At 44.2% G+C, this 20,117-nt stretch overlaps 1 protein-coding gene across 1 annotated transcript in view; it reads left to right on the forward strand.

The window, feature by feature from the left end:
- Nucleotides 1-20,117, forward strand: part of LOC126419266 (uncharacterized) — a 161,789-nt gene that overhangs the window by 81,661 nt on the left and 60,011 nt on the right. The window contains exon 2 of the mRNA XM_050086424.1: nucleotides 19,834-19,985. Coding sequence (XP_049942381.1) covers nucleotides 19,834-19,985 — 152 coding nt within the window. The remainder of the gene's footprint in view (nucleotides 1-19,833; nucleotides 19,986-20,117) is intronic.

A 20,117-nucleotide genomic window follows, 5' to 3' on the forward strand; every position in this document is an offset into this window, starting at 1 on the left:
TCGCTCCCGCAGCGACAGTGGAGATAACACTAATTACATCGCGTTCAGAGGCATTTCAGCAATTATTCAACCCGCGTAGAAAAAGGGAAGATGCTTTGATAAGTTTGAGTAGCCACGCAGATATAGGGCCTGGTTGTCTAACAGTAAAGCGCATGCATGGAATCTGAGAGGTCGTGAGATCGAATCTCGGACGGACCACGGATTTTTCAGTGTTCGCTTTAATGTGGCTTCCAACGATGTGAGGAATCGGCATAAACAACACGTGGTTCGCATTCCACGTTAAACTGTAGGTCTCCTTTCCCCGTTTTTTTTTTCCGTGTCTCACTGCCGTGAAATAAAACCAGCAAGACATACTGATACTTGGTTTCAGACGCATCAGCAGCTTAATTCTGAAACACTGTTTAACCTACCAAAAGCACGCCAGGCCATTTTTAATTTTGTTGTTGGTCTTTTGCTGTCCATCCAGGCTATTTCCTCAGCTATACAAAATACAGAACTCATGACCTAATTCTTTGAAAACACTCTTAATTGGTACTACAGTATTTTCTTTTGATGCGTTCATTCTACATATTTTAGTCTTAATATTGATTTACAGAGCTATTTGCAAACTTCCTCTACCACTTTCTTCAGTTCCTTAGTGATCATCACTAGAGGTAAGCAGTACAATATTTTAACGCCTAAAAATGTTCCTATGAAACTTTTCCTAGCCTTTCTTTTCCATCCTGTGTGTAGAATACACCGTATTTTTTGTGTTAATAACATCCCTTGTGAATTTCATTTTGGCTCTTAATACGCTGGATGAAAAAATTACAACACCGATAAGTGGTTCTGCAACATAAACGAAAGTTGATAGGCGTCCGAAAGATGGTGTCTCTTCAAATTTCGCGCCAGTCGCATGAGAATGACGCTAGTAGCGCCACTATGAGGATGCAAATCAGGTTTGTCCTAAATGCGCCGTGCAACGGTCGTGAGCGTTCGTTACTTTGAGATTGAACACCGTGAGTCGTCAGTCAAGAATTTATTTAACGCGTCAAAGACGCCATTATCAACATCTCAGTGAGTTAGAACTAGGTCGCATAATAAGGCTACGAGAAGCTGGATGTCGCTTCTGAGATATTGCAGAAAGACTTGGGCAGAATAGCCACTGTACATGATTACTGGCAGTGTTGGTCGCGGGAATATACGCTTGCAAGAAGACCGGGTTCCGGACGGCCACGTGGCACCACTGAGAGGAAAGACCACCTTGTTCGGCGCGGCTTGGTGCATCGCCCTGCATCTGCAGCAGCAGTTTCAGGAGAAGTTAGCGTCACAGAGACACAACCAACTGTTACAAATCGGTTACTTCCAAGAACAGCACCGAGCCAGACGACCTGTAGCGTGCGTTCTACTGTCGCCAAACCACCGCCATTTGCGACTTCAGTGGTGTCAAGCGAGAGATCATTGAAGAGCAGGGTGGAGGTCTGTTGTGTTTCCTGCTGAAAGATGGTTCTACCTCGTTGCCAGTGGTAGCCATGTGTTGGGTAGGAGGAGGCCAGTTGACGGCCTGTAACCAACCTGTTTGTGTGCTAAACACACCGGATCTTCATCTGGAGTTATGATCTGGGGTGCGATTTCGTATCACAGTAGTAGTAGTACTCTCGTGTTTGTCCCACACACCTTAACTACAAATTTGTACGTCAGTCTGGTGTTTCATCTTGTTGTTGGTGAGGCGAATGCACACTAACCTTGTATACCAGTAACACAACCAGTTTGTAGTTGCAACACTTCTTTATTGATTACACATACACATGAATTCATCAGCAGTAATAATCAATTAACATCATTTGCATATCAAGGCCCTATCCACAATTAGTATTTACAATATTAACCGTCACACTTGTGACAAGAGCCCCTTTACGTGCTGGTGACAGCCAAATATTTACAATGTCGGCTATCGCCTTTCTCACTCAGTTTTACACTTACTGAAAACGTAAAATTAATTTGATGCTATCTGATCTGAAGGGTACTATTAATTGTTCTGTTTACACTTAGCATTCTACTACACTCAACGCCCGGAAGATTCTAGACTTTATGCAAAAACGTCAATTTGATGAACATGTGATGGACGCGAGCAAACGATAATCTATTACTATTTCACAAATACACGATCGAAAGAGTGAACTTAACTTTGGGCAGTAGGAAATCTTCTGCCTAAAACAAGCCTCTCGTTGAATGGAATAGAGAAGTCGCACGTTAACGGGGTCTGGACGGCCCTGAGTTCAAATCCTGAGATTTCCGTCACACTGTAAGCTCGCGGGGCGAGGTTTGCTCGCGTCGACCACTATACAAGTTTCTGAAAACAGGAAAACATGAGCGGCAGACACATTGTAGTATGTACAAGTTATATATATATATATATATATATATATATATATATATATATATATATATATATATATATATATATATATAGGAGAGAGAGAGAGAGGGGGGGGGGGAGGGAGGGAGGGAGAAAAGCAATACCTTAATATAAACATATTACAAGTTAACCAATGAACAGAATTAAGGACCTTAGTTTTTCCTTTGTTAAAAAAAAAGTTAGATACTACGTGAAAAGACGTGTCAGTCCACACCCAACGCGCTAAGGTCCACGTTACAAAATAATCTGTCTTTGCTGAATGGCTGACACCGCATAAATCAAATGTCCAGTACCTAACGTGACAATCAACCTTCAGACAGGCAATAGAAAACTAATGTCACTTCAGTAGGTCGCTAATGCAATAATCACGGCCCCTATGGCCGCAGACCAAAATGCACATGGCCTCTATCCGACCATGAAACACAATGTGACCTTTATTTATCATGGCTACTTACCTTCCGTACACACAAGAAGTTATTAAGAAACAACAACTACCACTAATTCGTAAAACCAGAAAATTCTAATTTTATAACTAAATTTAGAAATGACGTTCAAGTGAACCAGCTACCTTCAGCGTGCCACTAAGCACCAAATCCAAACTTACAAATGCGGTCGCTATTTCTAGCCTCATTAGTAACATAATTTCATGGCCGTTCCAGAATATAACTCGCTTCGCCACCACTGCAGTGAATGTTTTGCTGGGCACTAGCACGAACAACTGCAACAGTCAACAGTTCTTAAGTACACAATAACAATCACTATATATAGAAGGAGGAACCCACCACGAAAGCTTGGCGATTAATTTTTTCTTGTCCGCAGCTCGTGGTCGTGCGGTAGCGTTCTCGCTTCCCACGCCCGGGTTCCCGGGTTCGATTCCCGGCGGGGTCAGGGATTTTCTCTGCCTCGTGATGACTGGGTGTTGTGTGCTGTCCTTAGGTTAGTTAGATCTAAGTAGCTCTAAGTTCTAAGGGACTGATGACCATAGATGTTAAGTCCCATAGTGGTCCAAGCCAATCATTAATTTTTTCTTCTTGATGTGAAATTCACACGCCATCCGTCCACATAGCTCTCGAGCTATTAGCAAATCCTGGTAGCCACTGGCCAGCGGTGTCAATACAACTTTAATACTTTCCAGCAGCGGCTTATGCTTCTTCGTTGCTCCAACTCAACTGTTCCTCACGGCATACGGCCGTGCCACGTGACATGGTGTCGCCAACTCCCCACAACGACAACATCGAAAGCACGTCGCGTCACGGACAAACTCTGCTCATGCGTGAAACCTCTCTCTTCCGATCTGTTGCAAGACAGTTGGTCCTTCACCGTACTTTCAGTTCAGTAATGAGCAGTGTAGCGTAATATTGTGATGTCGTTCAATGGCAGCAGGTATAGTGTTTGAATCGACCGGAAATGTGCCCGCAAACTGCAACGAATGCGGTTTTACCCCGGTAGATATACCAGCCTCACTCGCCCTTCCACTTCTCCATTCATCGTGAGGAAGAACCGTCCCGACTACCCGAGACCGGTCCATTTCCTGTTTTGTGGTCTGGACGCGCATCCTCCCTCTCCAGCAGGTTTTTCTGTTCACTTATTGCAAAGAGCAACTCTTTTGTTGCTGCAACTCCCCCGGTATTTCCTGCACGATGCTGCAGGGCACTTTCTCACACAATTTACTTTTAAACTTAAAGATTGCGCGACATCCTTTATAGTACAGGGCGGGGCAAATAAAAGTGGCCCGGAGAACAGAGTTCCAGGGTACAAAGAAACACAGCAGAGGAAGGGAAGTAAGTACTAACCTGGCGATAGCGCATGATTAAAGTCACCACCATTTATCTCTTGACATTTCTGGGCCCTGGCCAGCAAGCTGCTGAAGGCGGATCGAAGCTGGACTGCCGAAATTACGGCAGTCTCATCGAAAATGTTCAGCTGCATCTCTTGAAGACTGACGGTTGTTTAGATACACCTTGGACCTCAGGACTCCTCACACAAAGTAATCGCTCAGTGACAGATCAGATGACCTAGGTGGCCAGCTAAGACCGCGACCAGATTGACCTCTGCTAACATCTCTGTGGGCGTGAAGATTGTGTAAATGTACCCCAGGGAACCCGTGTGGATCACGTGGCGTGCGTACACGTGGAGCTCACGTCACGGGGTGTGGTTGTATGCACACATTCATGTCCAGTCGTATCCACTCGTCCGGGCCACTTTTATATGCCGCACCCAGTACATATATACGGATATACTACATGTTGTTAACAAACCCTCCTAAGCACTTTAACCCAGATTCGTCATTTCCGGCAGGCTGAAGTGGCCGAGCGGTTCTAGGCGCTACAGTCTGGTACCGCGCGACCGCTACGGTAGCAGGTTCGAATCCTGCCTCGGGCATGGATGTGTGTAATGTCCTTAGGTTAGTTAGGTTTAAGTAGTTCTAAGTTCTAGGGGACTGATGACCTCAGATGTTAAGTCCCATAGTGCTCAGAGCCATTTTTCGTCTATTTCCCGGGCAATGCTGGCCGAAGTAGCCTTGTAAAAGTTATTTGTACTTGTGCAGAAACCAGACTGCAGCTGTTAAGAGTCTAAGCGCATGAAAGGGAGTTGGTAACTGAACAGGGAGGATGACGGTATGTAGCCTATCTAGCACGTTATTCAGCCCGTATGTAGACCAAGCCTTACAGAAAACCAAGAGATTTCGAAAATAAAATTCAATTTTTTGACTTGTAATTCTATAAAGCACGGCAACCGACTAGGAAGATCAGTGGAGAGCGGAGTGGATATTGTCTTGAAAAAGAAGTTATTATATGAATATCGACCTGGATAATGGAGTGTAGTCGCAGAAAATCAGGCGATGTTGACGAGATTAGAACAGGACATGAAGCACTAAAAAAGTAGACAATTTCGCTGTTTGGGGAGCAAAATAAAAGACGATTACATAAGTAATGAATATATAAAATGCAGACTTGCAATAGAACGGATTTCCCGAAGCAGACAAAATTATTAACGTCCAACATTTTTTAAGTGTCTTTGCTGAAGGTATTCGTCTGGAGTGTAGCCTTCTACGGAAGTGAAACGTGGACGATAAACGGTTGAGGCAAGAACAGCATAGAAACTTTTGAAACGTGGTGATACATAAGAACGATGGAGACTAACTGAGCAAATCAGGTAATGAAGGCAGAGGCATGGTCGAATTGGGCAGAAATGAGCTTTGGCACCACTTGACTAAAAAGAACGGATAAACTTTTACGGAATGTTCTATTTGGTACTTGGTGGAGGGGGAGGGGTGGTGAGTTTGAAGTGTAAAATTGGGTGTCCAAAACCTCTGAAGTCCAGCAGCATTGTCGTGGCTCAGAATGGTTGACAGATGGCTGTGACTCCCATAGTGTGTTTGGTCAGACACCTCAAACGACTGACCAGTGCCATTAATCACTACATCACGATGACTCTTAGTGTAAGTGTCTTATTTCCCTACCCCTTCTATTTTTTTAGTCTGGCCAGTGTCTAGCCACAGCAACTGTAGCATGGTTTCTATGGTTGTTAACCGTGAACACTAAGAGGGGGGGGGGGGGGGGGGAATGTTACGCTACAATTAAACAATCGTAAATTTTACTATTCCAAATTTTATTCAAAGGAAGTCATTATTTATTGGTTAAGCGTTTATTGCAATTATTAGATCTCCAATTGTATGTCTTATACCTAAATTAAGTACAAAATGCGCTGTTCTATATCCTACTGCAATTGTAAATTTTACGGGGGTTTAGTAATCTAGGGTTAATGCCATTAGCTTGAGCACGACTAGTAACAAAGTTTTTGTCTTGAAGAGGAGCTTATAAAATTGCTTTTTCTGTGCGAAAAACATGCTGTTTCCTGAGTCTGAACATTATGCTGGCCGTTTCTCGCTAAATACTTGTCATTCCTTATGGTAGACTTCCACTTGCTTGTGTAAGCCCTGGCTGTGAGGTGTGTAGGCCTTCCATTACATTGTCAGCAGTATATGGAGCAAGGGTCGGCAAGTAATTGTAGGTGGGATATGGATACTTCTGCTCATATTCCTTACCAATTTTCACTCGTAAACTACCATATGTAGGCATAGCTATATCCAAAAATCAATGGCAGAAATTACCGGTCGCTGCCGCCTCCATGTACTGCCGTCCGAAAGATAAAATTGTCATTTCACATCAAAGTTTTTAAGTTGCGTAAAATTCTCGTTCAAGTTACGAGCACAAAAACTGGATTAAAATGAATATGCCTTCTGCTGTTAACCCTAAAACACTGAAGGGGGGAAAATGTTACATTGTTACTAAATCATCGTAGAGTTTTTCACATTTTATTCAAAGGAAGTCGTGATTTATATGTTGTGCAATAGCTAATTACAATTAGCAGATCTCCAGTGGTATGTTACACACCAAATTAAGTACAAAATGTCCTGTTTTATACACTACTGCAGTCGTAAATTTTTACAAGGGTTTAGTAATCTTAGTACTAAAAGAGGTTTCACATTTCACCAGAGTCAGATTTATAAAACTTCCTACTTCATTGAACAAAATACTTGTGTTGCCTTCGGCGGTACAGAGCTTCTGTGTGGATCAACGTCAACGGGCTGTGCTGCCTGGACGGCTTGCTTCCCTCCGCCCCCATTATTCAGCTCACTCTCCTGTACTACACAGCATAGCAGCGTGTAGACTGATGGAAAAAAATGCAACACCAAGGAGGAGTTATGCGACATAAAAGAAAGTTGGTAGGTGTGTTTCTACATCGGAAAGATGATGTCTCTTCAAAGTTCTGTAGTAGTGGCACTAGCAGTCGCAAGAAGACCGCGCTCCGGACGGCTATGTGGCACTACCAAGACGGAAGAGCAACGTGTTCGGCGTATGGCTCTGGCGCATCGCACCGCATCTGCAGCAGCAATTTGAGCAGAAGTTAGCACCGCAGTGACACAACCAACTGTTAAAGGACAGCTCCGTGCCAGACGCCCTGTAGCGTGGATACCATTGATCCCAAACCAACACCATCTGCGCCTTTAATGGCTTTAATCGAGAGCTTATTCGAGAGCCGCGTGGAGGTCTTTCACGTTTTCTGATGACAGCTGGTTCGGCCTCGATGCCAGTGATTCGCGTGTGTTGGTTAGTATTGGGCCAGTTGAGGGCCTGCAGTCAACCTGTCTGCGTGCTAGACACACTGGAGCTGCTCATAGAGTTGTGGTCTTAGGGTGCGATTTCGTATGACAGCAGGAGCACTCTCGTGTTTATGCCACGCACCCTGGCGGTAAATTTGTACGTCAGTCTGGTGACCCGACCAGTAGTGCTGCCGCCCATGAACAGCATTCCAGAGCGCGTTTTCCAACAGAATAACGCTCGCCCATATACCTCAGTTATAGGCCAACGTGCTCTACAGAGTGCCAACATGTTACGTCCGCCTTCTCGATCACCAGATTTGTCTCCAATCGAGCATGTATGTTAAAAAATCGGACGGCGACTTCATCTTCATCCACAAACTTTAACCTTCCCTGTAATGACCGTCCGAATGAAACATTCGTGCAACTCCATCCCACAAAATGACGTTCGGCACCTATACAACATAACGGATGCACGTTACATGCTTGATTCAACATTATCGCAGTTACACCGGTTATTGGTGTACCAGCATTTCACATTTGCAATGGCTTATTTTGCGCGTACATTAACCTGTGATCTTGCAATGTTAATCGCGTAAATACGTTCCCGAAATTTCATTACTCTGTATTATTTTTTCGTGATGAGATTTTTTCCTTCAGTGTATTTAATATACATACTAATCCTTAAGAATTCAAATCAGATTACTTCTAAAATACTGTAAGCAATGAATGGATGGTGCTGAAACGTATTGTTATCTACAGAGAAATAATTTTTAAATAATTTGCTTTTGTAACTTATACTTACAAAAAATTTTGGCAGTCTAATTTTTGACCTTCCGCTGCCCGACAGTTGCCGACAATGGATCTAGTTTTACGATTTGATTGTTTTGTTGAAATTAATCTTCTGTCCTCCATTCTTCTTCCTCTCATCTCTTGGTTCACCGTAGAAGACCTTCTTCCACAAGCTATGTTGCGTCCAGACCCCATGTCCCGGCGACGTAAGTAGTTTTTTAGCAACATCGTCTAAACACAATGGAAGTGTGCCCTCCTCAGTATATAAGTATCTTTACTTTATGTGAAGAGTCAACCTGACTCGTGTTAGATTTTCTGGACATTATTCCTATAGTATCATGATGTTTTAAAGTGAACAGAAGTCTAGGGAGAACTGCTGTGTACACAGAGAGCTAGGTACATAACAGTGAACATGATGGGGGAAGTTTTGCAGACCAATTTTTCCAACCACAACGGCTACTGCTCTTACGCGGCCAGTGACGCCGATGTGAAAACTATAGTTTCTTGTCGTCTGAATATTTCCCAGCCGGCCGGTGTGGCCGATCGGTTCTAGGCGCTTCAGTCTGGAACCGCACGACCGCTACGGTCGCAGGTTCAAATCCTGCCTCGGGCATGGATGTGCGTGTCGTCCTTAGGTTAGTTAGGTTTAAGTAGTTCTAAGTTCTAGGGAACTGATAACCTCAGATGTTAAGTCACATAGTGCTTTGAGCCATTTGAACCATTTTTTTAATATTTCCCAGATACTTCAATATATCAACGTATTCCAGTATATTGGCATGGCCATTTTTTCGGATAGTCAGTCTTCTGATCGGTTTGATGCGACTTACTGTTACTTTGTTTCCTATTCCAATCTCTTCATCTAAGTGAAGGGACCTGTACCAAACGGCCTAGGTCATTTCTTGGATATATTCCAATCACTGTCTTTCCATACAGTTCTTACCAAGTACCTTACAAGTTATTCCCTGGCGTCTTAATACATGTAGTCTCATCCTGTTGCTTCTTCTTGTGTTCTACACATCTTTCCTCCCCGAGTTTATGGAGATCCTGCTCACTTCTTTTCTACATCTACATTTATACTCCGCAAGCCACCCAACGGTGTGTGGCGGAGGGCACTTTACGTGCCACTGTCATTACCTCCCTTTCCTGTTCCAGTCGCGTATGGTTCGCGGGAAGAACGACTGTCTGAAAGCCTCCGTGCCCGCTCTAATCTCTCTAATTTTACATTCGTGATATCCTCGGGAGGTATAAGTAGGGGGAAGCAATATATTCGATACCTCATCCAGAAACGCACCCTCTCGAAACCTGGCGAGCAAGCTACACCGCGATGCAGAGCGCCTCTCTTGCAGAGTCTGCCACTTGAGTTTGTTAAACATCTCCGTAACGCTATCACGGTTACCAAATAACCCTGTGACGAAACGCGCCGCTCTTCTTTGGATCTTCTCTATCTCCTCCGTCAACCCGATCTGGTACGAATCCCACTCTGATGAGCAATACTCAAGTATAGGTCGGACGAGTGTTTTGTAAGCCACCTCCTTTGTTGATGGACTACATTTTCTAAGGACTCTCCCAATGAATCTCAACCTGGTACCCGCCTTACCAACAATTAATTTTATATGATCATTCCACTTCAAATCGTTCCGCACGCATACTCCCAGATATTTTACAGAAGTAACTGCTACCAGTGTTTGTTCCGCTATCATATAATCATACAATAAAGGATCCTTCTTTCTATGTATTCGCAATACATTATATTTGTCTATGTTAAGGGTCAGTTGCCACTCCCTGCACCAAGTGCCTATCCGCTGCAGATCTTCCTGCATTTCGCTACAATTTTCTATTGCTGCAACTTCTCTGTATACTACAGCATCATCCGCGAAAAGCCGCATGGAACTTCCGACTTCAATATTCCGAGATCCAAAGTGTCAAGAGTGTCCCAAGAATACCAAATTTCAGGCATTCTCTCTCACCATGGACTAAGTAGTGGCCGACGGCCTTCCCTTAATGACCGAGTGCGTAGTCAGTACTAACAGACAAGCAACATTGCGTAAAATAAACACAGGAATCAACGTGAGACATACGACGAACGTATCCGTTAGGGCAGTGCGTGAATTTTGGCGTCAATGGGCCATGGCAACAGATGACCGACACTAGTGCCTTTGCTAACAGCACATCGCCTGCTGTGCCTCTCCTGGCCTCCTGACCATATCGGTTGAATCCTAGACGACTGAAAGTGAGATGAGCCCCGATTTCAGTTGGTAAGAGCTGATGGTAGGGTTCGGTGTGGCGCAGACCACACAAAGCATTGGACGCAAGTTTTCAACAAGACACTGTACAAGCTGGCGTGGCTCCGTAACGGTGTGGGCTATGTTTACATGGAATGGGCTGGGTACTCTGATCCAACTGAACTGACCATTGTCTGGAAATGATAATTTTCGGCGACGTGGAGACCATCTGCACCCATTCGTTTTGTGGATGACAATAAGCTATGTCACACGGCCATAATTGTTCGCAATTTGTTTGAAGAACATTCTGGAAAATTTGAGCGAATAATTTGGCCGCCCAGATCAACCGACTGAGTCCCATTGAACATTCACGGGACATAATCGAGAGGTCAGTTCGTGCACAAAATCCTGCACCGACAACACTGTCGCAAGCATGGACGGCTGTAGAGGCAGCATGGATCAGTACTTCTGTAGCGACTTCCAGCAACTTGCCTAGTTCCTGCGCGACGCCGTGCTAAAGGAGATCCGACACGATATTAGGAGATATCCCATGGCTTTTGTCACCTCAATGTAATTTTCAACCGCCTCTTCAGCCCCACGTCTCAAACATCTCAATACTCTTCTTTTCCGGTTTCTTAACCGTTCATGGCTCACTGCCATAACACAATGCTGTATCCTATATGTACATTCTCATATTTATTACTCAAATTGAGACCAGTATTTGAAATCTGTAGACAATCTCCTGGCCAGGAATGCCTCCTTCTTCGCGTCTTTTAGTTTGCATTTTATGTCGTCCATGGTTGGTCCGTCATGCCTAATTTGATTTCGAGGTAGAAGAATTTCCTCTCTTCGTCTACCTCGTGGTCCCTAACTTTGATTTTAAATTAATCTCTAATTTCACTTCTCCTACTCATTACTTTCGTGATAATCTACTGGTTTCATTCTCTGAGGTCTGAGTCACGGTTCGTTATGTCAGTTTTACTCATAGAGTATCGTGTACAAAATCTTACTGTATTTGAACTTAGTTGGAAAAAAGTTAAACATTAGATACTTCTTCCCTTTAAGGCATCTTCTCCTTGAGTATAGTTATCGGTTATCAGAGAAATAATTATTCCATAGAAACGTTTCAAGTGTGATGTTTCAGGAGAATGCTGAAGTTTAGATGGGTGACAGGATAACTAAGGCGGAGGCACTGAATCCATTTGGGGAAATTTATGGCATCGTCTGACTAAAAGAAGGGATCAGGTATTGGATACGTTCTGAGCAATCTAGAAATCATCAGTTTGGTAAAGGTGAGAAGTGTGGGCCGGCCGAAGTGGCCGTGCGGTTAAAGGCGCTGCAGTCTGGAACCGCAAGACCGCTACTGTCGCAGGTTCGAATCCTGCCTCGGGCGTGGATGTTTGTGATGTCCTTAGGTTATTTAGGTTTAACTAGTTCTAAGTTCTAGGGGACTAATGACCTCAGCAGTTGAGTCCCATAGTGCTCAGAGCCATTTGAACCATTTTTTTTAAGAAGTGTGGAGGCCAAAAATTGGATCCACAGCTTGAATACAGTAATCATGTTCGAATCTGGTCAAGCAAGGAAGAATAGGCTTGCACAGGATAGATAGGTGTGGAGAGCTGCATCAAACCAGTCTTCGGACTGAAGACCCCAACTACAATAACAATTACTTGATCCGGTTTTTCTTTCTGGAGAGGGATTTTACCTGCTTTGATTCTGGTGCAGCAGACCGCTGTAGCCGTTGAGAGGGGCGCAGCCGTTAGCAGGCTTTACAGAAGGCGGTTCCAACTGCAAAGGATCTGTAATACTCCATTGATTGACAGCCTGAAGGGGGCTTTCATAAAATCCAAGCACAACACGGCACTTGGGAAGGGTTTTATCCCACGAAATATATAGAACATTTTTTCTCTTACGTGACAGGGTCTTTTATAGTCGGTAGTTTGCCAAATATGATCAGGAGTGCAATTTTGTTGCAAGCTGTAGTGGAGACTCAACAAACAAGATTTCACATGGGCGAGAACCAAGCTAATCATTTTGCAGCTACAACGCTGGCTAGCTAATAAGCCTAAACGTCTAACAAATTTCGGGAGTTGTTTTGAACTCGCGAAATACGCGACTTGGTCGCGCTTGCGCATGGACTGATGAAGGCAAGTCCGTCGAGACATGGACGCAGATGTTATCGGTAATTAAGTTTTACGGGCGGGCTTTAGCATTTTAGTTGAGGCGGGCATATTTTTTACGGCAACAGCTTCTATAGTAGTAGTAGTAGTAGTAGTAGCAGCAGCAGCAGCTGATCGGCAGTTGTGATTCGCAAAGCAGAGTCCAGCGCCGTGTATGTACAGTCCATTGCTCTGATCTTACAATTTAAGTGCAATCTAATTGCTACAGAGAAGTTATCAGTTATCGATGTTATGACCTTTCAACCTTGTCTCGCGACTTAAGTCAAAACCTACTTCAATGACGTAGTAGCACAGAAAACCTATTTCTATCCGGCGGCTAATATTAACATAGCCGGCTGCAGTGTTGTTATCATTACTACCTTAGGGTACGCAGTAATACACGATTGACCGACAAACAGGAGCCGCGTGGGATTAGCCGAGCGGTCTTGGGCGCTGCAGTCGTGGACTGTGCGGCTGGTCCCGGCGGAGGTTCGAGTTCTCCCTCGGGCATGGGTGTGTGTGTGTTTGTCCTTAGGATAATTTAGGTTAAGTAGTGTGTAAGCTTAGGGACTGATGACCTTAGCAGTTAAGTCCCATAAGATTTCACACACATTTGAACATTTTTGACAAACAGGACTTGACTGTAACTTAGGAACAGTACATGCATTACTGACACAGCACGTTATTTGCGGGATGGATAAGGATGCTGGCAATACGGCTAATCGTCATCGTTGCGGAGGACCACCAAAGTACAATAAGATACTGCCAAAGTGAACTGCTATAGCTCTGCGTTCAATTTAAAGATCTCCATGCCCGGCTGACGTTGGTGGGGGAACTATCCGGCCATCTACATCTGTACTTTGCACAGCACTGTAAAGTGGGTGGCGGAGGATGCTTCTCACTGTACCAGTTATCGGCATTTTTCTCCGTTCCTCCCGTGTTTGGAGTGTGGAAGAATGATTACTTAAACATCTTTGGTTCAAATGGTTCTGAGCACTATGCGACTTAACTTCTGAGGTCATCAGTCGCCTAGAACTTAGAACTAATTAAACCTAACTAACCTAAGGACATCACACACATCCATGCCCGAGGCAGGATTCGAACCTGCGACCGTAGCGGACGCTCAGTTCCAGACTGTAGCGCCCAGAACCGCACGGCCACTGCGGCCGGCACTTAAACATCTTTGCGCACACAGTAAGTCTTCTAATGTTCTCATCGCGGTTGTAGAACATTCTTAGATTCCTCACTTAATTTATTAAGTGGACTTTCACGGAATAGAATCAAACTATCTCGAGTTTAGTTCTAACAAGGAGAGGTCCTCAGTGGTGGGATCGACTTTTTGAAACCATCTATACGTTACTGTAGATTAAGGCCCTAGCCGTCACATTCTGCAACCATTCACCTTGGTGGGCACTCACTTGCTGTTAATCGACGAATAAGAAATTTCGGAATATCATGTTATGCTTCATAGGTTGAAAAACGAAATGTCACATGAACTGGTTGTGTAGCGTAATGGTTATAGTACAAGCTTCATAGGTAAGAGTTTGTGGGTTCGACTCTCGCTAGGTGCTTCAAAATTTATTTTTAAATCTTTAACGGGATGACTTCGACCGCTGTTTTTATTCAATTAATGCCTTTAAATGTATTTTTTTTTAATTTCTGTACGTTCGCCGCACTATTTTAATCACCATACTAACTTTCTCAGCTGCTCTCATTTTTTCTTTCCAACTTTCTATTTGCTGTTGGAATCTTTGTGCATGTGAATTTAATTCTTTTATTTATCCATCATAATATTTAAACATTTGAAAAATCTGATCTATTTATTTGCGAAATGGTTTCAAACATGCGATTTTCGTTATAAGACATAGATTTTCTTGGGTTGTAATCGGTATACAAACATTTAAATCATAGATTATTATTGGAATATGGTCAAAATACGGCAGCTGAAGATTTAAACGAAATGAAGATTATAATTAAAACGAAATTGTCCGCAGCTCGTGGTCGTGCGGTAGCGTTCACGCTTCCCGCGCCCGGGTTCCCGGGTTCGATTCCCGGCGGGGTCAGGGATTTTCTCTGCCTCGTGATGACTGGGTGTTGTGTGATGTCCTTAGGTTAGTTAGGTTTAAGTAGTTCTAGGGGACTGATGACCTGAGATGTTAAGTCCCATAGAGCTCAGAGCCATTTGAACCATTTTTGAAAACGAAATTCAGGTAAAATGAGGAACAGAAATAATGACTGCAAGAACATGACCGTAGATTTAGGAAGGGAAATTGAATATAGTTTAATACATTGAAATAACTAAATTCATATGCACAAAAATTTCAACTGGAAAACGAGGTAGGAAGAAAAAATGAAAGAAAACGAGAAAGGTAGTACGGTGATTAAAATTATGTGACAAAAAATAGAAATAAAAAATTACATTTAAACTATTTAATTGGATTAAAATAATTATCAGAGTCATTTCTATAAAGATTTAAAAATAAAAAACGCCAAAGCCTTTGATGAGCCTCAAACCTACAACGTCTTGCATATGTGACTTGTGCTGTAACCATCAAGCTACGCAACTTGTTTGTATAACACGTCTTTTTTAAAAACTATACAGCGTAACTCAAAATTTCGAAATTTTTCATCGATTACGCGCAAACGAAGGCCCGCCAGGGTGAATGGCTGCAGGGTGTTAATACCTGGGACCTTAACTTACATCATCGTGTAGGTGGTTTCAGTAAGTCGAACCTGCCGCTGGGGACCTCTGCTTGTGAGTGCCGATCACTGAAAGCAACGGGAACGTTTCCAAAAACATTTCTAACGCCAGTATACCGTTAAGCGGAAACAAAGAACCTGACGACATTCGTGAGGTCGTCGCCCTTCCTGTAGACACCGTGTCAACGCCACCTGAGCAAAGAGACGAATGCTGCTGACTTGGCGTGTATATTTCGGAGAAAGGTTTTTGTGGTCGGTGGGCTGAGTCACAAGTTTGCTCCGCCACCCACGCGGCTGCAGTCCGCTTCCGCCAGCGAGCCGGAAACACTCCGGGGTCACTCGCCACGGCACGGGCCCGTGTCACTGACCATCGTGGTCAGTAAAGCACCTCCCGCCGAGAAACTAGTTGCGCCGGTCACCGCCGCCACCGGCCTCATGGTATTTCCTTTCAGACAACTACAGGCCCTGCGGGCTTGCGTGCGAGGCCAGGAGCTCTCTCGCTCAGTAATGGCATGTTACGGCCATTATCTGAGTGATATCATTGCGCTTCTCCAGTCTCCGAAGTAGTTTGTGTTATATATTCCTCGACAGCAACAACACTAAGCGATAATCATAGGAATCATAAAATGACAGATGCAAATAACTTACACTAAAACAAATCTCTGTATATAAAAGGCAATGTCCTGACTGAAATTACAATGAAATGAACACCCTTAGCTGCTTACAGGCTTTGACATACGTCAACGGGGACAGATGAAAATGTGTGCCCGGACTGGGACTCGAACCCGGGATTTCCTGCTTACATGGCAGACGCTCTATCCATCTGAGCCACCGAGGACACAGAGGATAGCGTGACTGCAGGGATTTATCTATGGCACGCCTCCCGCGAAACCCACATTCTCAACGTATTGTCCCGCACTACATTCGTAGTGCCCCGCCCATTATACTCATTACTCGTGGCGCGTTGCCGATTCCCGTAAGAGTTCGGGCACTGTTTGTGCATTCGCACAGAAGAAGAAGATGGTCAAGTGGCCGGTGAGCTGTTTTTTTGGACATGTCCGAAAGAACAGATACCATCTTAGTCTATATAATGTCCTGACTGACTGACTGAACTCATCATCGCCCAGCCCAAACCGATGAGGATAGAAACTTGAAATTTGAATAAGGTTTGGATCTTATACTGTAGGCATAGTTTAAGAAGGGATTGTCCGAAACTCTACTCCTAAGGTGACGAAATAGGGGATTAAGGGCTTTTGAAAGTGTGTCGCTATTAAGGACAATCCTTGGATATCATAGGAGATATTGAATATAATTAACGAAAGGAGAAAACGTGAAAATGCAGCTAATGAAGTAGATGACATTGAATATCGACAAAATGAGATAGTCAGGAACTGCAAATGACTAAGCAGAAATGACTAGAGTACAGACGTAAGGATATAGACGCACGTATCACTAGGATAAATGCAGAACCTTCGGAGAAAAGAGAAGCAACTCTACGAATGTCAAGAGCCCAGATGGAAAACCACTACCAAGCAAAGAAGAGAAAGCTGGAAAGCTGAAAGGAGTATTTATAGGGGCTGTAAAAGGAAAATGAGCTTGAAGGTAATGTTACAGAAAGGGATGAGGACATAGATGAATATGAGATGGGAGATACGATACTGGGGAATAAATTGACAAAGAACTGAAAGATCTTGGTCGAAACAAAGCTCCGGGAGTAGTCAGAATTATTGAGATACTTGAGAGAACCAGCCATGACAAAACTATTCCATCTGGTACGCAAGAGATGAGACGGGGGAAATACCTTCAGAGTTCTAGTAGAATGTTACAAAGAAAGCAGAGGCTGATAGGATAAATATTACTCAACTATCAGTTTAATTATTCATGGTTGAAAATGTTAACACGTATTAAGCCTTATTTATAGAGGAGTGGAAGAACTGATTGAATCCGGCCTCGAGGAAGATCATTTTGGATTCCGGAGAAAAGCAGGAACAAACAAGGCAATATTGACCCTACGACTCACCGCAGAAGATGGGCCAAAGAAAAGCAAACCTACGTTTATAGCATTTGAAGACTTTTAAAAAAAGCTTTTCACAATGTTGACTGACTCACTCACCTTTGAAATCCTGAAGGTAGCATGGGTAAAATGCAGTAAGCGAAAGCTTATTTGTAGCTTGTACAGAAACCAGACTGGAATTGTAAGACACGAAGGACATGAAAGGAAAGAAATGCTTGAGAAGAGAGTGAGACAGTGTTGTAGAGCATCCGCGATGTTATTCAATCTGTACATTGAGCAAGCAGTAAAGGAAACGAAAAAAAATTCGGAGTAGGAATTGAAGTTCAAGGAGAAAAAATAAAAACTTTGAAGTTTGCCGATGGCATCGTAATTCTGTCTGGGACAGCAAAGTACTTGGAAGAGCAGTTGAACGGCATGGACAGTGACTTGAAAAGAGGATATAAGATAAACACCAATAAAAGCACCAGTTTCGGACACCTATGTCCATTTTCAAACCATCCGTATCATAAGTGGGACAATACTGGCAAAAGCCTATGTACAAAAACTGCACCTGCAGTGATGATCAAAGCGGCACTACGGCCGACTCATCATTATTAAATAAACCATCCAGAGCATATTTTGGACAGAGCGAGGGGTCGCAGTGGTTAACACACCGGACTCGCATTCCGGAGGACTACTGTTCAAACCCGCGTCCGGTCATTCTGATTTAGGTTTTCCCTGATTTCCCTAAATGGCTTCAGACAGATGTCAGGATTGTTTGAAACTTCCTGGCAGATTAAAACTGTGTGCCGGACCGACACTCGAACTCGGGACCTTTGCCTTTCGCGGGCAAGTGCTCAACCAACTGAGCTACCCAAGCACGACCCACGACCCGTCCTCACATCTTTAATTCCGCCAGTACCTCGTACCCTACCTTCCAAACTTTACAGAAGCTCTCCTGCGAACGTTGCAGAACTAGCTCTCTTGAAAGAAAGGATATTGCGGAGACATGGCTTAGCCACAGCCTGGGGGATGTTTCCGGAATGAGATTTTCACTCTGCAGCGGTGTGTGCGCTGATATGAAACTTCCTGGCAGATTAAAACTGTGTGCCGGACTGAGACTCGAACTCGGGATCTTTGCCTTTCGCGGGCAAGTGCTGTACTAACTGAGCAAAGGTCCCGAGTTCGAGTCTCGGTCCGGCACACAGTTTTAATCTGTCAGGATGTTTCGTATCAGCGCACACTCCGCTGCAGAGTGAAAATCTCATTCTGGTCAGGATTGTTTCGGACGCCGGAATTCCTTCCCCATCCTTCCCTAACTCGATGGGACCGATGACCTCGCTGTTTGGTCCCCTCCCCCGAATCAACAGATTTTGGATTTGTCCAATGTTTGCTGGAGTATGAAGTCAGGTTGCATGGGTCCCAGTTGTCGCAAGGCAAACGCTCTGAACATGTCGAATTAAACATCACTGTTGACGGTACACTCGGTGAAAAATGGTAGGCCAATGATGTAGTTGTGCATAACACCGCGCCACACAATGGCACATTATTTCCACCACACATGTAACATGAGGCCGCTCTGATTCCCATATACAAAAATTACTATAGTTCAGAGTTGCTGAATAATGAAAAAGTGACTCCTTTTCCAAAAAGTCGTTGTCTTTGCCAGTCTTGACTAGGACAACCACTGCAAATTGTCAGCGCTGAGGTCTGCCCGTCGACTTCAGTGCCTGAAGCAGCTGCATCTTCTAGGGACAAAGATGTAACCTCGTGTGGAAGACAGCCCACTGTTGATCGTGGTATTTCCAATTCTCTGGCCGCCATACATACTGATTTTGTCGGATTCGTTGCAGACACCCGTCCACGATGGCGTCTGAAACAAATGAGTAACTTTCTCCGTGGTTAAGGGCAACGCTACTGTTCCTATAAATGGCGTATGCCAAGCCGGAATAGTCTGCTAGGACGGTGGTTACCTTCCGTACTGTGTCCCAAAGTCTCCTTGCACTTTAGTATCGGACTTCGCTTCTATGAACCAGGCTACACACTGAGCTTTTTTCCTACGACGTCCACGATTTTGCTCAGCCCTACGGCAGCTGGTAAACATAAAAATAAAGCTTTTGAATCATGTTGTCTCGTGTTTGCAAATGAGTTATTATCTAGTACACTTGTAAAGTTATTGAAGTCCAAAGGCCGGCCGCTGTGGACGAGCGATTCTAGGTGCTTCAGTCCGGAACCATGCTGCTGCTACGGTCGCAGGTTCGAATCCTGCCATGGGCATAGATGTGTGTGATGTCCTTAGGTTAGTTAGGTTTAAGTAATTCTAAGTCTAGGAGACTGCTGACCTCAGATGTTGAGTCCCATAGTGCTTAGAGCCATTTGAACCATTTTCTTAAAGTCTAAAGTCGTAAAGATAATATATGAACATGTGTATGTGGACAGGGATTTGCAGGGTCTTGTGCTTGCAGGTGTGCTGCTGGAGCGCCGTGGTGGCGCTGGTGGGCGGATCGGCCAGCCCTTGTCGAGGGCCGGCGGAGGGCACCCGCCTCAAGTACGTGTGGGGCGACGCGCTCACCGACCATCCGGACTGCAGGGGACCAACAGGGCAGGCCTACCCCATGTGAGTACTACTGCGCCGCCATTGCAATAGGAAACTCATATCACTGTGCTTTCTTCACCAGTCCTGTATTTGCAGCGATTTTAAACAGTGCGAAATCACCATCTTGAAGGTCCTTCATACATAGAGGCCTTA

This window comes from Schistocerca serialis, chromosome 9 (assembly GCF_023864345.2).
Source record: "Schistocerca serialis cubense isolate TAMUIC-IGC-003099 chromosome 9, iqSchSeri2.2, whole genome shotgun sequence".
NCBI lineage: Eukaryota > Metazoa > Arthropoda > Insecta > Orthoptera > Acrididae > Schistocerca > Schistocerca serialis.